Source organism: Leptopilina boulardi, unplaced genomic scaffold (assembly GCF_019393585.1).
Source record: "Leptopilina boulardi isolate dan_hultmark-lab unplaced genomic scaffold, ZJU_Lbou_2.1 LbouV2_123, whole genome shotgun sequence".
In the NCBI taxonomy this organism is placed as follows: Eukaryota; Metazoa; Arthropoda; class Insecta; order Hymenoptera; family Figitidae; genus Leptopilina; species Leptopilina boulardi.
In genome coordinates, this window is record NW_026137667.1 from 5,408,188 (window position 1) to 5,436,130 (window position 27,943).

The window sequence follows — 27,943 nt, forward strand, 5'->3', positions numbered from 1 at the left end:
AAAATTTTTAATAAAAATTTTGACTATAGACAAATTTTTCTCATTTTGTTAATTTTTATGTTAATGAATGTTAATAAATGAGTTGGAAAATAATTTTTTAATATACATTTTTTTTTATTTATTTTCAGTCAACGCCAAAATGACAATCTATTAAAAGATAGGAAGGATGATGGAGGATGAAGAAAAGTGTCATATATTTTTTTTTTTTTAATTTTTTTTACTTTATTGTGGCCCCTGATTTGGGCAAAAGTGCAAGCAACGTGGGATTCATCGATCGGTGAGTCATTTTTAATTTAAACTTAGACTTAGATAATTTATATTAAATCGCGAATTAAATTAAAAATTCTATTAAACGCGATTGAACAAAAATTCTGATAAATAAAAATTCAAGAGGATGGAAATTCTATTAAAAGAATTTGGTTTTTTTTATTTTTGATTGCGAAAATCGGAATTCGATTTCGAAAATTTATTGAAGTAATCCTTTTCGATCTGAATTTATATTGGAAGGCAAACGTGAATATTATTTACAGTAACCAAATTCAATTTGTCAGAATTGTATTGAGTTAGTCCCAGATATGAGTGTCACCCCAAGCCACAAAATTTTTTGATCCAATAGGCAAAAAAATTGGTACACGCATATTATATTGACCTAGAAGGCAGAAAATTAATAGCATACTAAATTTTTACATGTAGTCGTCAAAAAACATAGAAAACCAAATTGAAATTGATTAAATTAGGAATAAAAAAATTAATAGAAAATTGTACCAAATGGAGAGTTACACTAGAGTTTCTAATATTTGCCCTAGAGTTCTTAAACTTAGTAAAAATGAATATTATTTATCTCAGGTTTTAAGAAAATGTAGTAAAGGTGATCGGATAAATGAGAGTTGAACTAGCGCAGGAACCTATAGGGTTGCATGGTTGTGAAATCTTTGGTATGTAATTTTGTTCATTAGTTAAGGTTTTTCTTTAGTTTTGTTTTTTAATTTTGCTTGTAGTTTTAGTTGTTACTAATGGTTGTAGAAATCATTGGTAATTTTTTGCATGTAGTTGTAGTTAGTTGTTACCAATGGTTGTGGAAATCATTGGTAATTTTGCTTGTAGTTAGTTGTTATCAATGGTTGTAGAAATCATTGGTAATTTTGCTTGTAGTTTTAGTTGTTACCAATGGTTGTAGAAATCATTGGTAGCTTTGCTTGTAGTTTTAGTTGTTATCAATGGTTGTAGAAATCATTGGTAACTTTTGCTTGTAGTTAGTTATGTTATCAATGGTTGTAGAAATCATTGGTAATTTTGCTTGTAGTTTTAGTTGTTATCAATGGTTGTAGAAATCATTGGTAATTTTGCTTGTAGTTAGTTGTTATCAATGGTTGTAGAAATCATTGGTAATTTTGCTTGTAGTTTTAGTTGTTATCAATGGTTGTAGAAATCATTGGTAACTTTTGCTTGTAGTTAGTTGTTATCAATGGTTGTAGAAATCATTGGTAACTTTTGCTTGTAGTTAGTTGTTATCAATGGTTGTAGAAATCATTGGTAATTTTGCTTGTAGTTTTAGTTGTTACCAATGGTTGTAGAAATCATTGGTAATTTTGCTTGTAGTTAGTTGTTATCAATGGTTGTAGAAATCATTGGTAACTTTTGCTTGTAGTTAGTTGTTATCAATGGTTGTAGAAATCATTGGTAATTTTGCTTGTAGTTTTAGTTGTTACCAATGGTTGTAGAAATCATTGGTAACTTTTGCTTGTAGTTAGTTGTTATCAATGGTTGTAGAAATCATTGGTAATTTTGCTTGTAGTTAGTTGTTATCAATGGTTGTAGAAATCATTGGTAATTTTGCTTGTAGTTAGTTGTTATCAATGGTTGTAGAAATCATTGGTAACTTTTGCTTGTAGTTAGTTGTTATCAATGGTTGTAGAAATCATTGGTAACTTTGCTTGTAGTTTTAGTTGTTATCAATGGTTGTAGAAATCATTGGTAACTTTTGCTTGTAGTTAGTTGTTATCAATGGTTGTAGAAATCATTGGTAATTTTGCTTGTAGTTTTAGTTGTTATCAATGGTTGTAGAAATCATTGGTAACTTTTGCTTGTAGTTAGTTGTTATCAATGGTTGTAGAAATCATTGGTAACTTTTGCTTGTAGTTAGTTGTTATCAATGGTTGTAGAAATCATTGGTAATTTTGCTTGTAGTTTTAGTTGTTACCAATGGTTGTAGAAATCATTGGTAACTTTTGCTTGTAGTTAGTTGTTATCAATGGTTGTAGAAATCATTGGTAATTTTGCTTGTAGTTAGTTGTTATCAATGGTTGTAGAAATCATTGGTAATTTTGCTTGTAGTTAGTTGTTATCAATGGTTGTAGAAATTATTGGTAACTTTTGCTTCTAGTTAGTTGTTATCAATGGTTGTAGAAATCATTGGTAACTTTTGCTTGTAGTTAGTTGTTACCAATGGTTGTAGAAATTATTGGTAACTTGGCTTGTAGTTTTAGTTGTTATCAATGGTTGTAGAAATCATTGGTAACTTTTGCTTGTAGTTAGTTGTTATCAATGGTTGTAGAAATCATTGGTAACTTTGCTTGTAGTTTTAGTTGTTATCAATGGTTGTAGAAATCATTGGTAACTTTTGCTTGTAGTTAGTTGTTATCAATGGTTGTAGAAATCATTGGTAATTTTGCTTGTAGTTTTAGTTGTTATTAATGGTTGTAGAAATCATTGGTAACTTTTGCTTGTAGTTAGTTGTTATCAATGGTTGTAGAAATCATTGGTAACTTTTGCTTGTAGTTAGTTGTTATCAATGGTTGTAGAAATCATTGGTAATTTTGCTTGTAGTTTTAGTTGTTACCAATGGTTGTAGAAATCATTGGTAATTTTGCTTGTAGTTAGTTGTTATCAATGGTTGTAGAAATCATTGGTAACTTTTGCTTGTAGTTAGTTGTTATCAATGGTTGTAGAAATCATTGGTAATTTTGCTTGTAGTTTTAGTTGTTACCAATGGTTGTAGAAATCATTGGTAACTTTTGCTTGTAGTTAGTTGTTATCAATGGTTGTAGAAATCATTGGTAATTTTGCTTGTAGTTAGTTGTTATCAATGGTTGTAGAAATCATTGGTAACTTTTGCTTGTAGTTAGTTGTTATCAATGGTTGTAGAAATCATTGGTAATTTTGCTTGTAGTTTTAGTTGTTATCAATGGTTGTAGAAATCATTGGTAATTTTGCTTGTAGTTAGTTGTTATCAATGGTTGTAGAAATTATTGGTAACTTTTGCTTCTAGTTAGTTGTTATCAATGGTTGTAGAAATCATTGGTAACTTTTGCTTGTAGTTAGTTGTTACCAATGGTTGTAGAAATTATTGGTAACTTGGCTTGTAGTTTTAGTTGTTATCAATGGTTGTAGAAATCATTGGTAATTTTGCTTGTAGTTTTAGTTGTTACCAATGGTTGTAGAAATCATTGGTAATTTTGCTTGTAGTTAGTTGTTATCAATGGTTGTAGAAATCATTGGTAACTTTTGCTTGTAGTTAGTTGTTATCAATGGTTGTAGAAATCATTGGTAATTTTGCTTGTAGTTTTAGTTGTTACCAATGGTTGTAGAAATCATTGGTAACTTTTGCTTGTAGTTAGTTGTTATCAATGGTTGTAGAAATCATTGTTAATTTTGCTTGTAGTTAGTTGTTATCAATGGTTGTAGAAATCATTGGTAACTTTTGCTTGTAGTTAGTTGTTATCAATGGTTGTAGAAATCATTGGTAATTTTGCTTGTAGTTTTAGTTGTTATCAATGGTTGTAGAAATAATTGGTAACTTTTGCTTGTAGTTAGTTGTTATCAATGGTTGTAGAAATTATTGGTAACTTTTGCTTCTAGTTAGTTGTTATCAATGGTTGTAGAAATCATTGGTAACTTTTGCTTGTAGTTAGTTGTTACCAATGGTTGTAGAAATTATTGGTAACTTGGCTTGTAGTTTTAGTTGTTATCAATGGTTGTAGAAATCATTGGTAATTTTGCTTGTAGTTAGTTGTTACCAATGGTTGTAGAAATTATTGGTAACTTGGCTTGTAGTTTTAGTTATGTTATCAATGGTTGTAGAAATCATTGGTAACTTTTGCTTGTAGTTAGTTGTTATCAATGGTTGTAGAAATCATTGGTAATTTTGCTTGTAGTTTTAGTTGTTATTAATGGTTTTAGAAATCATTGGTAATTTTTTGCATGTAGTTGTAGTTAGTTGTTATCAATGGTTGTAGAAATCATTGGTTACTTTTGCTTGTAGTTTTTAGTTAGTTGATACTAATGGGGGTGAAAATCATTGGTAGGTTCTTGTATGTATTTTTAGTCATTAGTTGTTCTTTATTGTAGTGTTTTTTTTAAATTTTTGTTTTTATTCCAAATAAATTTGACTAGTATATAGAGTACCTGTAGGTTTTATTTGCGTGTTCCACTCGCTTTTGTCCAATTTTTTTTTACTAAAATTTAGTTAAAATAGTTTTTAATTCATTTAATAAACGAATCGTGAGAATTATTGAAAAGTGACTTTAATTTAAAGACTACTGTAGAATATTATAGTTTTACCTAAAAAAGTTTTTGTTTATATGTTTCAAAATAAACATTAGGATGCGATTGGATTTAATTAAGAACAATCCTTAAGTCAAAATGAATTTTTATTTATGAATTTAATAGAATATTATGAGGGAATTTAATGAAAATGAACCTTTTCAATATACATACATTATATAATCAATTTAAATTGAAAGAGATGGAAAATGTATATAAAGCGGAAAACGTAAATGTCAGTTGCAATAATCTTACTGTTAATTAGTCGGCGAACTAAACGATCAGTTCGCTGATGCATAAGTTAAGAGCGAAAGCTTTCGAATTACAATACTTGGTTAAATGAGCTATCGTAGTGAACGTTTGTGTGGCCATTTACAACAACATACTCAAATAGAATAATGTCATACACACACATATACGTTGCACATTGAAAATACCTAGACTAGTGTTGGTGCGAGAATATCTCTGTTTCTGAACTCGCAGTATCTATAGGGAGGGAGAGTTCGAAATTGAAAGGTATCAGCGTGAGGGTGTGTTGTCAGTGACAAGCGAAAGACCGTATCAGAGGGTAATCCTATTGGTGGACGGTAGCGTCGCGACGTTCGGACGTCATTGGCTCGTCGGTGGACTTTGTGGGCGTGGCTTTTCCCCATTTTCAAGCGGGGGTGTCGCGGGAACAACCCCTGGTAGCGATTACGAGAAAACCACACGCGGGGTTGTGCACAAGGGTGGATGAGAATTCAACATGGCGGATATAGCAACCTCGAGGGTAAGTTGAGCGTCTCCACACACTTTTAACCCGTTCGATTCAGTCGGAAATGAATTTTCTATATATCTTTTCTCTCTCAATAAACTCAATTCACGGGTAGCAACTTCAGAAATCGCAAGTTCGTTATTCGACTTTACAATTAAAGTTCGTTATACCAGGGTCTTTCTAAAGATTTTACTTCATTTTTTTCTTGTCTTTAGACTGTAAATATGAGATTAAATTTTGGTTCTTTTAATTAATTTTACTTTCAGTATAATGCCTTTTCAAAGTTTGGTATAACTTTAAAAAGTCGAATTTCCAAAATTCTACACATCTGAATCGTGAAATCGCTTCTGATTTTAAATTATATTCCGGATAGTAGAAATCATCGTTGCTATATGCAATTTTTATTTTAGTGGAATTTCATTCTAAAGAGTTGTGGAACCTTATTTTAAACAAGAAAAAGGATCTGACATTGCTAATATGGAACTAATAACAAATCTGGTTTGTTGTTGCAACAAATTTTTTGTTCGTCTAACAATTTGAAATTAGTAAAATTGTTGTGGTAACAATAAAATTGTTTTAACAAAAAAAACAGATTTTTTTTAGCTCTTTATTCGGTTATTAGATTTCATTCCTTTTTAAAAAATAAGGTTCCTCGCAACACTTTAGAATAAATTTTTCTTTTCTGAGGAAATAGAAAAAATTACTATACTAAAATAGTAAAAATTACTTCAGAAATAGTAGTTTTACTATATATATACTTACGGATCCTTAATAGTAAAACTACTATTTCTGAGGGGTAAATTTTACAATTTCAGTATAGTAATTTTTTTTTATTTCTAGAATTAATTTTTATGGAAATGCGCAGAAAATTCCGGACAAGCTTAGGATTTACTTCGGAAGTATAGTAAAAATTACTTAATTTTTGTTTTCCCATTTTTCTTCGTGCTGAATTAACGGAGCTTTCAAATTAAAAAAAACGAATCTACAAAAAAAAAGTTCACAATAAAAAAAGAAGAAAATTTTTTGATTAAAAGTCACTTATCAGCTAGTGGAAAAAAATATATAGAATATTTAACTTTGAATATAGCTGGATGAATTTTGTATATAGTATAACACCCCACCACAAAAATTGAGTACCTGCGGAGAACCAGGACAACTATGGTATACGTCGATGCAGCGATCAACAATTGCAAACCGTATATAATGCTATACACACATATAGATAGTGGAAAGTATATGTGTGTATATGTGCAATGTACATTGGGTGGGTGAGGAGGGCCAAAAAGGAGCACATCTCGTTGTTAAGGGGGTGGGGGGTTATTTCTGCCATCAGACGAATTTTGAGTTGCGCGCAAGCGCCGCGACGCTCCTTCGAACGCCGCACATCAAACGTGGCGGCTATAGGTTAAATCCTCGGTATCCCGTTTTTCTTGTTTTTCCCGCGTTGCCTCCTGATCCCGCCTTCAAAAGTACTCGCGGACCAATCAGTTGCCTATACCGTCGCGACGATATCCGTCGGTACTGTCTCTTTACTGTGTGACATTGCCGTCGGTGCAGTCAACGTTTATCCGAACAGATCGGCTGTCATCCACCAATATACACATATATATATAGATATATTATTGCGATATTTGAATTTTCATCCTCTAAAAATTGGCGGAACGATTAGTCAAGAAAAATAATTTTTTTTTTTCGTTTTCATCTGGATTTATTAAAAAAAAAACTCTTCTCAATTTTTGAGTATGTTGTTTTTTATTTTCAAAACTGTGTTGTGATGTTCTTTAAATTTGTTTTGTTTTGTAATTATTGTTTTTGTGTTTTTTATTGTTAGTGGTATTATTTTGTTTTTATAAAAGTGATACCTTGTGTTGATGTGACAATGTTAAGGGATGAAAGCATTGGGGGTTGAAACTTTGTTAGTGAATTTTAAAAAATTTTTATTTTAAAAATTCTCTATTTACATTCAAATATAAAAAAAAGTGGTGTATTTTTTCAGCTCTTTAAGACCTGAAATAATAATATATCAAGCATTAATAAATATGCTTGATATTTATAGAGATTTTGAAAAATAGTTTTTCAAAACAAAATTTGTTTTTTATTTTTGTGCTCAGCAATGTTATATACTCTCTAAATCTGAATTAGTAAAAATTTTTACTAATTTAAATTAGTGACTTACTTTTTGCTTTAGAATTAGTTAAATTTTACTAATTGTTAGTAAAAGTTACTAATAATTAGTAAAATTTTACTAATTCAGAAGAAAAAAGTGAGTCACTAATTCAAATTAGTAAACATTTTTACTAATTCAGATTTAGAGAGTAAATTAAAAAATTTTGTGTTTGAAAATTAAAGGATGCTTTAAAAAAATGTAATAGAAAAAAAAAACATTGTCACATCATAATTTCGAAAGTTGTGGATGTGTGTAAAAAATTAATAAGTTAGTAAGTATTTCGATTCTACTTCTATTTTTTTTCCAATATTATATTTCAATTACATATATATATATTTTATATATAATGTAATTAAAATATGTTCATTGTATTAATCATTTATTTATGTTTATTTATGTTTTTTATGTTTCCTTAATAATTATCTGTTATAATTATATATTTATTATTATTTATAATTTTTTTTTTTGTTTATTTTTGGTTTTTGCTTGAGAATAATTTTTCTTTGTAATTTTTTTTTTTCTTAGAAAACATTTAAAATTGAAGAAAAATGAATGGAGGAACAATTGTTGGACCGTCGGACGATCAGTGTATTCAACATCGACAGTCGCAAAATGAAACAAGTTCAGAGCATCCACAAAGTCCGAATAGTCCTTTGAGCATTCGTCATGGTAAGTGGAAAATAATTTTTAAAATATTACAATTATTTATTTATTTTTTTTTTTGAGATTGTTAGAATTTTTCCCAATGAATATTAGAATAATTTTCCCAAGAATTATAGAAATTTTTTTTATAATAATATAAAAAAAAGGGTTTGGTATTAATAACCAAACGTTTGGTTGGTATTTAAGCAACCAAATTTTTTTTTTTGTTAAAACAAAATTTTAATTCTCTCAATCAAAATTTGTTTGACACAACGAAAATTAGAAAAAAAGGATTTTTGTTATGTCCTAACTAAAGTTTGATTGGGACAATCAAAATTTTGTTGATTCAACAAAAAAAATTTTGGTTGCTTAAATACCAACCAAACGTTTGGTTGTCAATACCAAACCCTTTTTTCAGTGTAATATTAATAATAATAATAGATAACTTTACCCAAAGAGAAAATATATATATGCTTCTCTCAGAGGCAAAGAAATTTTATTTGATCTAAATAAATATTTTATTTGTGCTAAATAAAATTTGTTATTTCAAACAAAAAGTTATATTAGACTCTTGAGACAAATATTATTTTATTTGAGACAAGTAAATTTTATTTATTTCTTTTCTTTTATCCAGAAAAAAATTTTTAATTTACATTTATTTAAATTATTTGCCTCAAATAAAAAATATATTTTTCTCAAATAAAATGTAAATAAAAAATTTTTCTGTATGCAGAAAAAAGTTTTATATATTTATCTTGAAGCTAAATAAATATTAATTTGTTTCAAAAAAATAATTTTATTTGAATCATATATTTAGCTATAAGAGAAATATATATATTTTTTATTTAATTCAAAGAAATTATATATTTGGTTCAAATAAAAAAAAATTATTATTTCAGTATAATATATAATTTAAAAAAAAAATAGTTTTTTGCCCTACTTCATTCGAATGTATATATATATATATATATTGTACGCGTGAGTGTTGACAACAGTATTATGCCATTAGAGTAATTAAATTCTAGTCTTCTCTCAAGGGGTGGGGGAGTACCAAACACATTTCATGGAATGCAGTACGGGGTTAAACGAGAAAAAAGAAATTATACATTGAATTGCTAGGCGAACAACCATACCACGAACACAATTTGGTGGGGCTCAACTAAGTAAGGGCGTCAAATTTCATTAGCATATCAATGCTGGTGGATGGTGTGCGGGCTTCCGGGCGCCACCTGCGTCCAGTATTATAGGATCATTGAAGATAGAGCACAGGGTTATAGTGTATATATATATATATTGGCGGGAGGGTAAATTGCAATGAGAAATGGTCAAAGGGTCTGAATTTTCTATCTCCGAATCCCCCCCCCCTTTCAAAATCCGGTTTACTCAGTGCGGTTAATCGTTATCGTATTAGCGATACTCCCGTTTATTTCGATATAGAAACAGAGAAATATTCACCCCCTTTATTACAATATTATTTTTTAAATATTTTTATATAAAAATTAATAAGAATAATTTTTTTTTTCATTTTAATTGAAAAATTATTATGTACTGAAAAATTGTTTTAATTTTGAAAATGATTTTTTTTTTTTTTAAACTATTGCTTTAGAACAAAAAAAAGAAAAAATGATTAAAGGACCAAGGTGCAGTTTAAATAGAGTTGAAATTGGGTTTTGATTATATAAAGATAGAGAGAGAAACTTTACGCGAAGACTTGCGACCCCTTTTAGAGTGGATGGCAGCAATAAATACAATTCCATCAAATCACTGCTGTAATGAAAAGCGTGACTAATAAAATAAGTGGCAGGTCCCAAAGTGATTTGCCAACGACCCCCCCTCTTTCCCCTTTACTGAAAGTTAGGAAATCGCATTTCGTCAACTCCCAGATGTTTGCAGGGCGTGCAGATCGTTCACGATCTCCCCCTCTTGATCTTACTATGTATATATATATATATATATATATATTGTCCCTTAGATTCCCATTCTTTCTCACTTATTCTATTGTTCCCTAATTTTTTTCTTTCTTTCACGATTTAAATATATATATATATTTCAATATTCTTTCTCTTGATCTCATCGTTCCCTTTCGACAAAACAAATACATATTTATTGTTTTGCGTCGCGAATTTAATTCCATATCGCTTTCTACTTTCTGAGCTTTTTCCAAACTCATTTCCCCATGTAAATATTGTTTGCATTCCAAATGCCTTGTTGAGCCCCTTTAAATTGAATGAAAAACAGAAATTTCTGTTCGCTTCAAAATTGATCCTAAAAGCTCATCTTTTGAATGATGACAAATTTTTCAAAGGAAAAAAAAAAATGGAAAAATTATTTATAAAATAAATTTTTTTTTATTTTTTAGCATTTGTTTTCTGTTTATTAAAATTTAATGTTTATTGTAAAAACAATTTCAAGAAAAATTATTTCAAATCGCTTTTTCTTTCAATATATATATATATGTAACCAAACGTTTGGTTGGTATTTAAGCAACCAAAATTTTTTTTGTTGGATCAACAAAATTTTAATTGTCTCAACCAAAATTTTTTTGATACAACCAAAATTAGAAAAAAAGGATTTTTCTTGTCCTAACGAAATTTTAATTGGGACAACCAAAATTTTGTTGATTCAACAAAAAAAAAAAAAATACCAACCAAACGTTTGGTTGTCAATACCAAACCCTATTTTTCAGTGTTTATATATATAATTAAAATTTTATAAAAATTATCAGTGAGGAAAAGTTGACTTTTTACCTGAAAAAATGTCAACAGCATTCAATAAATATTTTTTTCAATAATATTACACGGCATTTGTGTAAACTTTTGAGTTTGCAAATATTATCGAGAAGTGTCTGCACTCGATATATATTTTATATATATATATTTGTGTTGTCGGAAGTTTTTTTTTTCTTCTTTTCTAAAAAATAAATGCGAAGTAAATATATATAGTAAACAAGTGTATTTTTTCAAATATGCCTAAATTTTTTTTCTTATTTTTTAAAGATAAAATACAAAAGTTTGTTATTAAATAATGTCTTTTTTTTTATATACAGGAAATAAATGAAAGAAATGTATTTAAAAAAAATATATATATATATATTGATTAAATTTTAAGTTGAGCGCAATTGAATATGATAATTTTTTAACTATATATAAAAAAAAAATTTTCTTTTTTGGAATAATAAAAAAATATTTATTATACTGACGATTTACTTTTTGATTGTTTTACTTTATCAATATATAACGTCAAATTCAATATTTTGACATTCTCACCACATTATATGAAAAAGTATTATTAAAATTACATCTGAAATAATAAATGTCTGCGTTTAATTTTGAAGATTATTTTTCTTAGTTTTTTTTTTTTTTCTCTAAAATTTCTGATCAATAGGAAATTTTGTGCAAAAATTTTTTTTTTCTCTTAAAAATAATATTTTTTTATTTTTATTTTTTTGAATAACTAATTTAATTAAATAATTTTGTTTTTGGTTAAAGTACTTTTGTGTATGTAAAAATATTTTACGATATTGGAAAAAAAATTGTATCTTGAAATTTGTTATTTATTATTAAAAAAAATAATAATAATAATTGTTTAATTTTTTTTTTTTTACAGATTCGGGGGAGAGTACAGTGATTTCTCCGGGTCTACCGGAACGATATAGTCCACTTGGTGCAACAGGATCAGTTTCAAGTCAAGATCCTTATGTATCAAGATCAGTGCAAGAATGTCCGGTTCCATTGTGTCGTGGGATGCCCAGCAATTTTTCTGTTGCACCATCTCCCTATTTGACTGCTCTTGAAAATGGACATCCTCATATTCTTGGACAAGTTCAACAACAGCAACATCAACAGCAACAACAGCAGCAACAACAACAACAACACTCACAACATGGTACCAAATCACCTCGAAGTCTTGGATTAGTTTGTGTCGTTTGCGGTGATACAAGTTCAGGAAAACATTACGGAATTCTTGCCTGCAATGGATGCAGTGGTTTTTTCAAAAGAAGCGTACGAAGAAAATTAATTTATCGGTGAGTCATTAAGAAATTTTATTAAAACATTTTCTAAATAAAGATTTTTTTTTCCTACATGATGCAAATTTTCATAAAATTAATTTTTGCCTGTAATTTTCTGTTTTGATTTTTTTTTCAATTATTTTATAGAAAATGAGAGAAAGAATATATAGTGAAAATTTGGTTCAAGTTCACGCCTATTATACGATAAGCGAGTCATCTATATGGTAAAGTTGTGTAGATTATAAAACTTTGGTCACGTGGTGCGGGATGATCCCCCGATATGCCATGTGTTCCAAGTCGAGTAGGCTCATCGTAATTCATATAACAATGCAACTCCAAGGATCGAATAATACCAAACTATATATAGCGACACTGATCCGTGTTCAAAGTCGTATGAAAAAGTATATACACATGGTGCATATATATACAACAAGTACATGTGAATGATATTCAGGGTTTATATACATATAGAGGCCAACGGATGGGGCACCATCAACCGCATAGAGAAACTATTACCGTCTCTCTAGGGATGGTCCATCCATCTCCATCGAATCCCTCTTAACTGGAATCGGTGTCTGCTCATGCTTCATTTCGATCGCCTGCTCTCGCGTCTTTATATATATATATATATATATATATAAATATGGTCCCCAATGAACACTTATACGGGAACCACGATTTTGACCTGATTTACATTGAGATTCAGATAATATATTTTTTTTTTTTCGTATTTATATATACAAAATATTTACTCTCGTTTCCGAATTTTTTTTGAAAGGAGATGCTATTTGAGATTATTTCTTCTATTATTTCTATATTTTGTTTCCAATATTAAAAATTTCTACTAAAATTATAATTTTAATTTCAAAATTTTGCTTCTAAATTGTAGTAATAAATAAAAAATATTTGGGTGCACATGATTATTTCATAAAAATTATTAGAATTTTAATTTTCGAGGCGCATGATTATCTGATAAAAAATTATTAGTTAGAATTTTCATTTGATAGAATTTTATTACATTATTTTTTAGACGAATTCTGTACAATAAAATTTCGTTTAATGAGAAATTGCATCAAATTCTAATTTGGAAAAAGGAAAATTCGTCGAAAAAATAATTGTATCTAATAAAATTCTTTCGAATCAAAATTCTAACTTATGTTTTTTATGGGATGCGCCTCTAATTTTGAAAAAATTTAATAGATATATTTTTTAGACGAATTTTTATTTTTCGAATTGACATTTGCCAGATTTTTTTTTAATTGTTTACTTTACAGAATTTTTAGATACTGAATTTTTATTTGACAAAATTTTATTTTACAAAATTTCTTCTTTTTTATTTAAAATAATTTAATCGAATTCTGATTTAATTGTAAAAATCGTGCCGTAATCTTTTTGTCGATTTTTTTTATTTGGTTATTTGTACTTTTGGGACAAATGAAGATTTTTCGTTTTAAGAATTCTCGCAAATAACAATTCGTGTCGATAAAAATTCAGACAATTGAAAATTGGAAATTTTGATAGTAAATTTTGAATAACTTGATATTCAGTTGAATAAAAATTATGCTAAATAAATATTCGATTAAATTAGAATTCTACTAAATACAAAATTTGATAAAGAAAAATTCTGTGAAATAAAAATTCGGTATCTAAAAATTCTGTTAATTAAAAATTCGTTTATAGAGAAATTCCATCAAATTCTAATTTGAAAAATGAAAATTCGTCGAAAAAATAATTGTATCTAATAAAATTCATTCGAATCAAAATTCTAACTAATGATTTTTTATGAGATGCGCCTCTTAATTTTGAAAAATTTTATTAGATATATTTTTTAGACGAATTTTTATTTTTCGAATTGACATTAGCCAGATTTTTTTTTTTCATTGTTTACTTTACAGAATTTTTAGATACTGAATTTTTATTTGACAAAATTTTATTTTACAAAATTTCTTCTTTTTTATTTAAAATAATTTAATTAAATTCTGATTTAATTGTAAAAATCGTGCCGTAATCTTTTTCTCGATTTTTTTACTTGCTTATTTGCACTTTTGGGACAAATGAAGATTTTTCGTTTTAAGAATTCTCGCAAATAACAATTCGTGTCAATAACAATTCGGACAATTGAAAATTGGAAATTTTTCATAGTAAATTTTGAATCACTTGATATTCAGTTGAATAAAAATTATGTGTAAAAAATAATATTAATTATTAATTATTAAAATTCGGTTAAATTAGAATTGTACTAAATAAAAAATTTAATAAATAGAAATTCTGTGAAATAAAAATTCGGTATCTAAAAATTCTGTTAATTAAAAATTCGTTTATAGAAAAATTCTGTTAAATGATAATTCGAAGAATAAAAATTTGTTTAAAAAATAATTATATCGAATAGAATTGTTAAAAATAAAAATTCTAACTAATTTTTATGGGATAATCATGTGCTTCAATTTTTGTGTCAATGTTAACAGTAGAATAAAAAAACTATTTCCGTGTCGAAATTTGAAAAAAAAATTCCATTTCCAAAATAATTTTTTTTTTTTATTAATTGTACGATAATTGCGTGAAATTTAAAATATGAAAAATTTGAAAAGAAAAAGAGAAAGAGAAATTAAAAGAGATTGTGTCGTATATGACAAATAGGATAAAACTTTTTTTTTTCTTTCTTTTTTCCTATAGTAAAGCACCTGTGTTCACGAAGCTCGGGAGGAAAATAAAAAAATTGTTCGACGTTCGAAATTCGCTGTAACGATTCTAGGGGCCCAGCTTTTTCCTATGTGCTTTACGATCCATTCCTGTCAGATGGCTGTAATACGGTAAAGACTGAAGAGCCTTCGCACAGATAACCAATTACCCGAGGGGTGAGGGTCGTTGGCTCGTCACAACGTCGAAGCGACAGATGCGTCCCGACGCGACGCGTCGCGAAACATTTTGCCCGCAATCGACGGATTACGATCCAAAGTCTAACCACAATGTTTCTCATTTTGAGTCCACTTGCAATACATCTATATACCACAAAAAGACTCTCTTTTATTTATTCTTTATATATATATATATATATATATATATATATATATATATATATATATATATATATATATATATATATATATATATATATATATATATATATATATATATATATATATATACGTCTAATATATAAATAATTATTATACTTTTTTTTTCATTATTGAATAATTATTCATTAATGAATTAATTAAAAAATTCTACAATGAGGAAAAAATTTATTTAATGCAAATAATCAGTTACCTGATTTGCCTTTTTTGGTACTAATTTGATAGTTTTAATTAATTGTAAAACAAATCAAATTTAATTGACATGAAATAAAAAATTATATTTATTTGATAAATAATCGATTAGAATCAAATAAATTTTCTTTAATTGTGTCATATTTTATGCTGTGCCAGCTATAATTATTAAACTGAAAAAAAAAATTATTTGATTAACTAATATTATTTATTTGGACAAAATAATTTTTAGAGTCAAATATATTTGTTTCAAATAAAGAAATAATTGATTCAAATATATTTTATTTAATTTAAAAAAAATAATTATTTATTTAAATATATTTATTCGACAATTGTTATTTGAGTAAAATAAATTTTTTCTCACTGTAGGAAAAAAAAAATTAATTAATTATTTTTGTAAAAAAATTTTTTCTTGAAAAATAAAAGAGATGTACCTATTTTCTTGGCAAATATAAAACGTTGTCTATTATGTAATATGCATTTGATTGTAATAGACATTATGAAAGGAAAATTTAGGGGTAGATTTATGATTTATTGTGACGCCATTAAACAATTAGGAAAAGCATACAAATTTTGATAGCCAGAAACACATGTTTTGGGTTATACCGAGCGTAACTCGATAAACCAAACAATACTGGTCTCCAAAGAATAGAGAGATGCGTAAATAAATGTATGATGTGGTTCTGAAGGGTGAATAGAGATAGGGTGAGATAGAGTGAGAAAAAGAGAGAGATAGAGAGTTTTTGGGATCTGCAAACTCCGCTGGGGTGTGAACGCAAATCAATTTGCTGCGACCCCTGCCGGTAGGCACGGAACTACCCTTCGAATTCGTCAACGTTCACTGCCCCGGGACAAGATACTCCTTCTCGTTACAATAGAGTCACTTTTTTTTGCCTTTAAATACTTTTTTTTTTTTTTTTTTTTTATATTTGGACATCGTTTTCATACGAAGAATTTTTTTTTATTCACATCAAATACTAATTTATTTGAATTAAATAAAAAATAATAATTTTTTACTCGGAGCAGAAAATTGGAAAAAAAAAAAATTTATTTGATTCAAATAATCGGCTACTTTATTATCAAATAAATATATTTACTTGTATCAAATAATTATATTTACTTGAATCAAATAAGTATATTTACTTGTATCAAATAATTATTATTTGAAATAGTATTTTTTCAAATATAATTACAATTGGTTCAAATACAATTTATTTAATTCAAATAAAAATTATTTCATTCAAGTAAATATTTATTTGATAATAAGTAATCGACTATTTGAATTAAGTACATTTTTTTTCAGTGAATAACTACACTGAAAAAAAAATTTATTTGGTTCAAATACCGGTGTATTTGGTTATTATCAAATAAATATTTACTTGAATCAAATATTTCTTATTTGAATCAAATAAATGGTATTTGCTTCAAATACTGAAATATTTGATTCAAATATTATATATTTGATTCAAATAAGAAATATTTTATTCAAATAAGAAATATTTGATTCAAGTAAATATTTATTTGATAATAACCAAATACACCGGTATTTGAATCAAATAAATTTTTTTTTCAGTGTATTTGTTTGAAATGAAAATTTTGTTTGGCACAATTAAAATTTTATTTAGCGGAAAAAAAATATTTAGCCGTAGATAGATAATTTATAATAATTGTAATTAACATTTACTAAATTAAAAAATTGTTGACAAAAAAAACGAGGTTAGATTTTTATTGGAAATATATAATGTTCACTAATTTAAGTAGTAAAGGTCAATTACTTCCACTTGTCAGACAAAGTTATAACAGCCTCAAGTAGTATGTACCCAATATTGGTCAGACAAAACTAATATACATTATACGTAGATAATTTTATTAATAATTTTCAATAGTACAATTTTTTTTTACTAGCCAATTAGTATTATTTTCAATTCAAAAATATAAAAATAAATTTCAGAGATTTTCTAAATAATTTATATGGGAAATTCGGTTGAATGAGAATTTGTCCTTGAATTGGTTATAAACTTATTCTTGAAATATTTGACCCAAATATAATTATCTGTAACTGAAGTAAAATTGTTCATTTTCATGAATTATTGGACCAAAATGTAAATTGAAATTCGTTAGAAAATGTTACATAACAAGAAGATAGGTATATTAAAAGGAAGGAATATGCCGAAAATAGAATGTTTGGATTTGACTTTAATCGTGTATATCCATTTATAATATTATCTATATATATTATACTGAGGAAAAGTTTTTGTGAGTAGACAGGTATTTTTGGAGGGGAAGGAAGAGGGGCTCGTCACAAAATAACGTTGCTCGGGGATTGGTTGAGATTAAGAGGATAAGGAGTAAGTACGTGACCTCGAGGGTCGTCTCTTTACGTCGCGTCGGCCGCGACGAGGGATAACATTGTTATCCCAACAATGAAAGTAATCGAATTTAACACCACCTCCTGACTACGCACCCTGGATTTCCGACAAGTGCACCAAAATTTATTGCCAACTCGGGGCAAAAATTGTTTTACCAAAACTTTCTTATTTTCTAATCATATTAATTTCTTTTTTCATTTTTTTTTGTTTAATTTTACTACTTTATTTCTTTTCTTTAATTTGTTTTTAATTCCCTATAGATTTTTTTTAGGTTTTCATCTCTGTTTTTAATTTTTTATGAAGAAGATGAAAAAATAATTAAATTTTTTATATTTCTTTATAATTACCATTTTTTTTTATTAATAATTTTATTTTTCTTATGTAAATAATTTTATTAATATCATATTTTTGCCTTTCTTAAAAAGTATATATAATTTTATTAAATACGTTTGATTTTATTTTAATCAATTTGAAAGACTAAATACAAAAAATAAAAGTAAGGAAAGAAAAAGAAAAAAGCGAAATAAATAGTAAATATGAAATAACAAAATGAAAAATTTATTAATAAAAAAAATTTAATTTTTTGTTTCAGATGTCAAGCGGGAACTGGAAGATGCATTGTCGATAAAGCGCACAGAAATCAATGTCAAGCATGCCGCTTAAAGAAATGTATGCACATGGGAATGAATAAAGATGGTAAGTTTTTGAAACTATATGAAAAAATTGTTCTCTGGAAATTAAATCTGAATTAGCGAAATTTTTTACTAATTTTTAGTCTTTTTTCTTTTACTAAAATTTAAAAAAAATGGAATACTAAAAATTAGTGAAAATTTTTGCAATATACATTTTTTTTTGCTCTCTTTTGAATTATTTGGAAAATTAACCTCGATTAATAAAAACTAATTTGAAATTAAAAATTAGCTTGAAAAAAAATTTATTTAATTCAAATAATTGGCTACTTTATTAACAAATAAATATTTGTATCAAATTATTATTTGAAATGGTATTTGTTTCAAGGAAATATTTATTTGAATATTAATTTTGAATTTGAAAAATTGGTGTTGGATTAATAAAGAATTTTTAATTAATTAATTTTTTTTTTTGATCCACGACAATTTTCTATATCAAAAATTTATGAGTATTGTTTTCGTATTTGACTTATATAATAATAAGATGCTATAGATTTCGAATGAAATAAAAATGGAAAGAGAGAGAGAGTAGGTCGCGAAAAGGTGGAGAAATGGCAAAGAAATTGGAGGGTTGAGATAAAAGGAGTTTCGCCCACATTCGATTCAATTCTTAATGCCTTTTTGCAAGTAGCGGGGTGTGCACCTGGCATATAGCTCTCACTTCCTCCATCTTTTCTTTTCTCTTCTTCTTCTTTTTTTTTGTCCCCTTTTTCTCTACTTTTTGCTACATATACCTTCGCTCTGCTAACTTTCTTATTGCCAAACTCAATGTCGTAAAAAGGAAATCGAGTTGAATCTTCTCTCTTGGATGAAACTATACTTGCACATACCTCTTGTCGTAAATCGAAAAATACGAAAGTCATGCAGATGAAAATTTTTTTCTCCAAAAAATTAATTTTAATTAATAACTGTTATAAATTATTTATAAATTATTTATAAATAATTTCTTATTTAATTAGATAAAATTTCTTTGATGCAAAAAAAAGGCAAATTCATTTTTTCGAGTATTTGAGCGAGAGGTTTGTAAATGGGAATAATTTCATAGAATAATAATAACCAGCAATAATGATAAACGTGTGTCTTTGCATTTCTCGTATATGGCCTGCTGAGCGGCTTAATAGGGTCCCTCCTACTTCGTCACAGCCCTTTGGTGTGTGTGTGTAGAAACGACGTTGTTCCCTATTATCTTTTTCAGTTTCATTTTTTATTATTTTTTGTCAGCCAAGAGAGATAAACGTCAGAGTCTCTCATTTGCATGAAACGAGAGAGCGACGACACACGACGGGCGGTCTTCACTTTCCTCTGGTCACGAAAGAGTGCGAAAATGAAGTAAATGCATTTTCTATATATATATATAGGAAATGTGTCCGCCACCCTTTGCATACGTTTATTTCCTCCAATTAACCCTTCGGGCGCCATGCCACGTGACCGTCGTTAACGACCGCAGTGTTTACTAAGCGGATAGTATAGTGCAACATTGGTGAACCACAAGCGCGATTCATGTATAAAATCAGAGAGACATATATATATTATAATCCTCCAATGACTGTCAGGATAACTATCGTATTTATTAATAAATACAAAATCGATAATTTGTGCGCAAGCATATTATTGACATATAATTTGAATTTTCCAAATTTACCCCAAAATTGATTTTCTATTTGTATTTCACGCGCTTCAATATAATTGGAAAATTTAATTGCTTATATATCTGCATTTATTTGATCAAAAGTTTACTTAATCACTTCCGTGTGTATGTGCCTTTGTATCATACAAATTATCAAATGGAAATTTCAATATCGCAAATGAGAATTTCAATCGTCATTTAATATCAAACGGGAATTTCAATACATTAAAGGAAAAATAAAAAAAAATTCATTATTATTTTCACAAAAGAGAGAAAGAAAATATATTTTCTCTTCAATTTATTTCGAAAATAAAATAAAATAAAATAATAGTCATATTAATTAATAGATATTTAAACAATTTAATTTCCCTCATGTAAACATGAGTTACCTAACTACTATGCAAACAATGGGTTTGATTTCTGCATGTTTGTTGGAAATTCACGCTGTCAGTAACAGACTCCTTGATGATGTAAGAGTATTATTATATGTACTTGACAAGAAGGGAAATTAATATAATTCAGAGTCAATTCTTAAATCAAAATACTCTCGAATAATTCATTTCATTTAAACATTTAACTTTACAGAATAAAAAAAAAAAACCAAACCAATTTAATATTGAAGCCACGTCATTTCAAGAAACTTCTCCAAAAAATTGTTATTCTGTTATTGATCTCTTAAAAAGCTGAAATTCATTTCCAATTAATTTAAAGAGACCAATAACAATGGAATTATATATAAATGTAATTTTAATTTATTCCGACAATAGAGGAAAAAATTTATTATTATATCGAATAAAAAAATACAAATAATGTTTATTACAATAATTGTAAAAAATTAATATAATTTATTATTTAATTGATTTTATTAATTTATTTTTCTATTAATAACCAAATATTATAATTTAATATTATTAAGGAAAAAAAAAATTGAATTTTTATTTTTATTACAGCTGTCCAGAATGAGAGACAACCAAGAAATACTGCGACCATTAGACCGGAAGCTTTAATAGAAATGGATCAGGAACGAGCATTGCGAGAAGCTGCCGTCGCTGTCGGAGTATTTGGGTAAGAATATATTTCTTTTTTTTATTTCTTTATTTAAAAAAAAACACATCATCGAACAAAAAATTTAAGGGGAGGCATCACCCCCCAATTTTGACCCACTTTAATTTATATTATTAAACGAAGTTCTATTTTTTTTCTTGCATGATTTGGGTCTTAAAAAACATACAGGATGGTTCAAAAAATGAAATTTTAATTTATGACCATTTTAGAAATTAAAGTCTTAAAAAAATTATTATTTTAAATATCTATCTTTTTTTACAATTTTGACTATTTTTTTCCACGCTTTTTTTTAATGATTCTTAAGAATCTCTCGCATGGATTTTCAAAAATTTTAATTTTTTCAAAAAAAAGAGCGAAAAATATAAATTAAAACATCATTGCACTCTCCTATTAAATATGTATCTTCTTTCACAATTTTTAAGTATTTTTCATCGTCAAATTTTTTCCACACTTTTTTTTAATGATTTGTCAGAATCTCTCGCATGGATTTTCAAAAATATTAATTTTTTCAAAAAATAAAAATTCTAAAATGGTCAAAAATTAAAATTTTCTTTTTTTGACCTGCACCTTATATGTTTTTTGGACCCAAATGATGCAAGAAAAAAAATATAACCTCATTTAATAATTTAAATTTAAGTGGGTCAAAATTGGGGGTGGTGCCTCCTCTTAATTCATACACCTAAAAAAAATTGCAATTCATTTATTAAGGGGAGGGACCGCTGAAATTTTAACACATCAAAATTAAAGCTGTTTAAGGGTGGTCAATTTTTTTTCTGACAATATTAATTATTTAAATGTATAATATATCATGAAAAATTGAAAAACTATAAATTTGTTAATAATTTTTAAAATCAAATTCAAAATTCTCGAAAATTTAAAATTTAAACTTCTCTCACAATTTTAATTATTTTTGACTGCCGATTTTTTTATACGCTTGTTTCATGATTCTAAACAATCAAGCGTATGGATTTTGAAAAATTTCAATTTTTTCAAAAAATAAAAATTTTGAAAAATAAAAATATTTGTAAAATTGTTAAAAATTACCTTTTGTTGTTTTTCTCAGTAGAATAAGATTTTTGGTTGAAAAAAAATGTTGAAAAAAATTATTACCCCTAAACAAGATCAATTTTGATTGCTTTCAATTTTAGTGGTAATTTTGAAAAAATTCAACTACTTCCACAATTTTCATTATTTTTTATTGTCGAATTTTTTTTACGCTTTTTTCACGATTTTAAACAATCAATCGTATGGAATTTAAAGAAATTTAATTTTTCCAAAAAATAAATTTTCTAAAATGGCTAAAAAATTTTTTTTTTAAATTTTAATAATTTATAATAATTTTGGATCCTAAATTATGCCAGAAAAAAAATTGACACTCTTTAACAATAATAACTTCAGTAGACTGAAATTTCACCGGTCCCTCCCCTTAATTGAAAAATAATTGATAATTAAATCAATTGAAAAGTCACATTAAAAGTTGAAAGATTTTACTTGAAATAAAAAAAAAAAAAAAAAAAAAAAAAAAAAAAAAAAGTGAAAAAGGGTCTTATAAAGCCGCTTTGATTTTCCGATCTCTTTCTCTCTCTCAAGAGAACAATGATTTGACCATTAGTTTATAAAGCTTGAATTATATATATATATAAAAGTTAATCGATGATAGTGTATGTGTGTATGGTTTTAATCAAAAGGTGAAAACAACGAAAGATCGATAGCGTGTGTGCGTCTATATCTCGTATATATGAATGATCGGAAGCAGAAAGGACGCGCCGTTACCACGTTTGATCTTGTCAACGTTGTCAATATATGGTAAGCAACACTGGTGGCAACACGCCACGCCGAGCATGATCTATCATGAAAAATTACCTTTGACCGTTAGTCTTGGTTACTTCAGGTAACCAAGTCGACGAATTGGAATTAATTAAAAATCGATAAAAAAAAAAAAAAAATACTTCATTCTCGATAAACGTTAAAATCGACGTAACACGAGTAAAAGAACACGCGAGTGTGTTTTTTCACCCCTTTCCCTTTTTCTTTTTTTTTCTTTATTTAAAGAAAATTAAAGCGAACGATCCTTGGCTTATAATATTTACAATTAACAATAGAAAATTTTATTTGAAATATTTCCAAAAATTAATTTTCGAAATCAAATTTTGTTTTTTAAAAAAATATTTTTGAATAAGTAAAAAAAAACTGCATTATTTCGTTAATATAAGTATATTATACTTCACGATACTAAATATAAAATATATTAAAGGCTGTTCTTAAATTTAAAAAATATTTATCTTTTTCAAATATTCTATTGTGAACTGAGATTCAGTGACATATTTCTATTGATAATTTGTATAAAAATAGCTCTTGCTTTTTCTTTTGTACGCGGCGATGCTATTGGATTATTGTTAATTTCAATTATTTTTTTCTCCTTTCCTTTGCGTAAATTTTCAATAATTTTTTGAAAATTATTATTATTCTCCTCTTCTTTCTCGTAACTATCGTCATGATTTTCTTTATTTTGATTATCTTTTATTAAAATTCGTCCTCCTTGAAAATTTTTTTCCTCATTTCGAAAATTCACCTCTTTTCGTAAAAAACTATTTTCTTTTTTTCGTAAATTCTCCTCTTCGACTCGAACATTGTCCCCTGTTTTTGGGAATTTTTAATTTAAAAAAAAAGAATTTTTTCCATATTTCTCAATTTATAATTTAATTTAGGATAAAAATGAAAAAAAATTTTCCTCACCATTGTAAACATTCATCCCTATCATTCTTCTTGATGTATTTTCCTCGGAAATTATATCTGGATTATCGCCAATATTCTTTTCATAATGAATAATATCAATGAGTGGTAATAAATTTCTCACATCTGCCTCTGAACGTGCATATTTTTTCATTTCATTTGAAATTTCCTCAGTGAAATAACCACGTCGAAAACTTTCAGATTTTGTCTTTCGAATAAGTATCGCCATTTTTGTTCTTATATCATCGCTAATAATTATTTCCTCATTTGATTGTGAATTAATATTATGATTTTTCGCCTTTATTTCTAATAGTTCGATTAAACTATCAAATGATGAACAAATTTCATTGAGAGAATTTTGACTAACTAATAAATAACCATGTGTTTCTTCTTTTTTTTTTCTTAAAACATTTTCTAATTCTGTAATATTATTTTGTAATGATCGTAAATTTTTTTCTGTTGTCTCCCTACGTATTCTCTCTTTTAACAATAAAATTTCATTCTCTTTTGTTCGTTTCAATAAAAATTGATATTCCCTTCGTGCTTCATCTAATTGTTGTTGCAATACTTCTAAATTTTCATTCTTATTGTCTTTTATCAAAATTTCTTGAATGTCGATTTCTATCTCTGAAATTGAAAATATTTTTAGTAAAAATTCGAAAAAATGAAAGAAATAATAAATTCTTACTGTTTTCATCGTTTTGTTCGAGAATTTCTTCTTTTTCTTCTTTGCTGCTTTCCAATTCAAAATTATTGAATCCATCGGTAGTTTCCATTTGAGAATTGAGATTTAAAAGAAGATGTTTCGAATTATCGTTGGAAATTTTCGTTTGTTGCTTCAATTTGGAAAATGATTTTTCCTTATTGCTTTCAATAGTAGAATTTTTATATGGAGTGGATTTTGAAAGAATTGAGTGACAATGATTTTTCATTCTCTTGGACATTGTTTTCAATGTATTACCATCTTCTTGACGATCATTTCGTTTTATTGCCTTTGAAAATTGTTTTTTTGGTAAATTAAACCATTTATATTCAGATTTTCCCTTGGCATTATTTTGTTCCAATTTTTTCACAATTTTTTCAGCCAATTCATCCTGTAGATTATTATTCATTCTCACATCAACAACAACTAATGTTTCATTGTAATCCAAAAGATCCATAATATCGTTAGTTATCACATCAGTGAGGCCACATTGTTGTAAATCCAATGCTTTTAACCACAAACTATCCACTATTGCTTCGAGAATTTCATTTACACCCGAATCACCTGAAAGATAATTTTCAAAAAATAGAGAATTTTAAAATTAATTTAAATTAATTAATTTAATTTAAATTAATTAATTTAATTTAAATTTTAATTTAATTTTTTTTAATTTAATTTAATTTAAATTAATTTAACGTTTAATTTGATGATCCACGATAAGAGATACTTAATATTTTTATTTTTGTATATTTTTGTTGAAAAAAAGTTTTTAGATTTACCTAACCGAGGATTTCCATTTAAAGTGAGTCTTCGTAATCCGGGCATAGCGTCCATATTTGGTTCTCGATATCTTAATGATTGTTTCCAAGCGTCATGATAAAGAAGTAATTTTTGTCGTGAAAGAGCAGTTGCCAATGCTGATGCACAACGAGATGATAAATCACATTGTCCTAAATTTAAAGTTCGAATACTATTGACATCGGCAATTGTCCGGCAAATCATTTCACAACTTACATCGCCAATGTAGCATTTAAATAATGACAAATGCCTAAGGCATGAGGTATTTGCTAAACCAACGCACAAAACTGCTAAACAATCTGAAGGCAATGGAATGCCTTCCAATTCGAGTGTTGTTAAAACGGACGAATTTCTAATACATTGTGAAACACTGTGAGACAATAATTCAAGAAGATAACGCGTTAATACAACTGGTGTTTTGCCAATTGATCTTGCTTTTAATTCAGAAGTGACATTTTCCATTGGTTTACGATATTGATATCGGCTACGAATTGCAATTGATTTTAAAGTATTATCCAATGAAAGGGCATTTAAAATTGGATTCCAATCATCCATTTTTACACGATCTGTGGTAAAATCTAAGGAATGAGGTAATGTTACACAAATAACGGGCAATGGACGTAATCGTCGTTTTTTACATAGTTCAATGTAACATGTGGAGAAACTTTGACCATTTGGTATTGAAATTTTTGTTGTTGATGATTGTGAACGATTTTTGTCAGGAATCATTGTCGATTTTTTCACTTTTGTTGATTGTTGTTTTATTAAAATCATGGAATTTTGTTGATTTTTCTTTCGTTTCTCTGGGATCATTTAAAAAAAAATTTTTAATTGAATTATATGTCACTGGAAATTTGATTTTTTTTTTTTTTTTATTTTTCAAGTTACACAGATTATAAATTTTGACATTTGATTATAATATTTTTGATGGTGATTAATTTTCTGATTGCGCGGAATCGTGGAATATCGTTGAAAATACATTAAATTCACTGAAAAACACCCTCAAAAATAAAAATTGTTTATAAAACACTTCATTGAATGATGAATTACGTGAAGTTGATTACAAATTTGCGAGAAATGAAAAACGATAATTGTTTGACTAACGTCAGATGGATTATTTACAATTTTTTTTTTATTATTAATAAAATTTTAGATATTTTTTTGGTTTGCAACATTTAATTTTGTATTTTAATTAAAATTTTTTTATATTTTTTTATGAATTATTAATAATTGGAGGGGGGAAAATTCGTCTGTTACAGACCACCGGTGTCATTGGCAATGGCTAGATATGGAACACCTTTACCTTTGCCTACTGTTGCTCCGACAACAAATTCTTCGACTGCAAACACACCACCTCGTCAAGATACTGACGATGGTAAAAAAAAACTTATTTTTCAAATTTTCATTATTTTTGTTTACAGAAAAAATTGGAATTTTTTTTTTTTTTCATAAAACAGGAAATGGTTCTGAGGACAGTATAGATGTGACAAATGAGGAACCATTGATGCCCCAACGAAGTGGTTGTACACAATTGACGCCAATAGTTCCAACTCTTTATTCTCCGGTGAGTGCCGAAACAGTTTACGAAACGAGTGCAAGATTGCTTTTCATGGCTGTTAAATGGGCAAAAAATTTACCCTCATTCGCGAGTCTACCATTTAGAGACCAAGTGATACTATTGGAGGAAGCGTGGTCGGAACTCTTTTTATTGAATGCCGTTCAATGGTGTCTACCATTGGAGTCATCGCCACTTTTCAGTGCTGCTGAATTGACTGCTTTAACTGTTTCACCACATTCACATCCACATTCGGGAATGCATTTAGCGACAAATGGAAAACCAAGTCAAGTCGCAGCTGACGTTAGACATCTTCATGATACTCTACAAAGATATAAAGCTGTTATGGTTGATCCCGCTGAATTTGCATGCATGAAAGCCATTGTTTTATTTCGACCAGGTATTATTAAGAAAATTTCAATAAAAAATATTTTTCACATATAAAAAAATTGTTTGATAAATTGAAATTTTTTTTTTTTTCCAGAAACACGTGGTTTAAAGGATTCAAGTCAAATAGAAAATTTACAAGATCAGGCTCAAGTTATGTTGGGACAACACGCGAGAGCACAACAACCAACAAGACCAGAGAGATTTGGACGATTGTTATTACTTTTACCATTATTGAGGACCGTTCCTGCACCAAGAGTTGAATTGATTTATTTCCACAGGACAATTGGCAACACACCCATGGAGAAAGTTCTCTGCGATATGTATAAAAATTAAATTCATTATTTATATAAATATAATAATAGTTTCAAATGAAACCAGTAAACTAAAAAAACAAAACAGTCACATAGTTTGTGACAAAAAAAAAAAAAAAAAAAAAAAAGATACCAGGCTGTGACCGCAGATGAATTTCATGTCAGTGAAAAGTAAGTCATACATCAAAATTTCGTAAATAAAAATAGTGAATATTTACTATTTAAGAATATAGTTTAGAATATTCTTTTTTCTTTAAATGAAAATTCATTTATACTATATTCTTAAATAAGAATAATTCAATTATAGAAATTTTGAAGATATA

At 27.3% G+C, this 27,943-nt stretch overlaps 2 protein-coding genes across 2 annotated transcripts; one reads left to right on the forward strand and one right to left on the reverse strand.

Moving 5' to 3' along the window:
• Window positions 1-6,598: 6,598 nt before the first annotated feature.
• LOC127289759 (photoreceptor-specific nuclear receptor-like) lies at window positions 6,599-27,939 on the forward strand. Its single transcript, XM_051317895.1, has 8 exons — window positions 6,599-7,036; window positions 7,989-8,132; window positions 11,712-12,129; window positions 18,342-18,445; window positions 21,016-21,130; window positions 26,624-26,739; window positions 26,822-27,319; window positions 27,404-27,939. The coding sequence occupies exons 2-8, from the start codon at window positions 8,012-8,014 to the stop codon at window positions 27,640-27,642; spliced, it is 1,611 nt and encodes a 536-aa protein (XP_051173852.1). The 5' UTR covers window positions 6,599-7,036; window positions 7,989-8,011; the 3' UTR covers window positions 27,643-27,939.
• Window positions 23,339-26,484, reverse strand: LOC127289753 (centrosomal protein of 78 kDa). Its single transcript, XM_051317882.1, has 4 exons — window positions 25,346-26,484; window positions 24,552-25,130; window positions 23,867-24,490; window positions 23,339-23,767 (listed from the first exon to the last, which is right to left on the reverse strand). Exons 1-4 carry the CDS (start codon window positions 26,175-26,177, stop codon window positions 23,427-23,429), a joined length of 2,376 nt encoding a protein of 791 aa, XP_051173839.1. The 5' UTR covers window positions 26,178-26,484; the 3' UTR covers window positions 23,339-23,426.
• Window positions 27,940-27,943: the final 4 nt, after the last annotated feature.

Excerpts from the sequence above, each read along its gene's own strand:
- LOC127289759 (XM_051317895.1), top strand. The coding sequence starts at position 8,012 with ATGAATGGAGGAACAATTGTTGGACCGTCGGACGATCAGTGTATTCAA. Across the intron at positions 18,446-21,015 it reads CATGGGAATGAATAAAGATG|CTGTCCAGAATGAGAGACAA; the intron begins GTAAGTTTTTGA and ends TTTTTATTACAG. Across the intron at positions 27,320-27,403 it reads CATTGTTTTATTTCGACCAG|AAACACGTGGTTTAAAGGAT; the intron begins GTATTATTAAGA and ends TTTTTTTTCCAG.
- LOC127289753 (XM_051317882.1), bottom strand. The coding sequence starts at position 26,177 with ATGATCCCAGAGAAACGAAAGAAAAATCAACAAAATTCCATGATTTTA. Across the intron at positions 25,131-25,345 it reads AAATGGAAATCCTCGGTTAG|GTGATTCGGGTGTAAATGAA; the intron begins GTAAATCTAAAA and ends ATTATCTTTCAG. Across the intron at positions 23,768-23,866 it reads AGGGATGAATGTTTACAATG|GGGACAATGTTCGAGTCGAA; the intron begins GTGAGGAAAATT and ends TCCCAAAAACAG.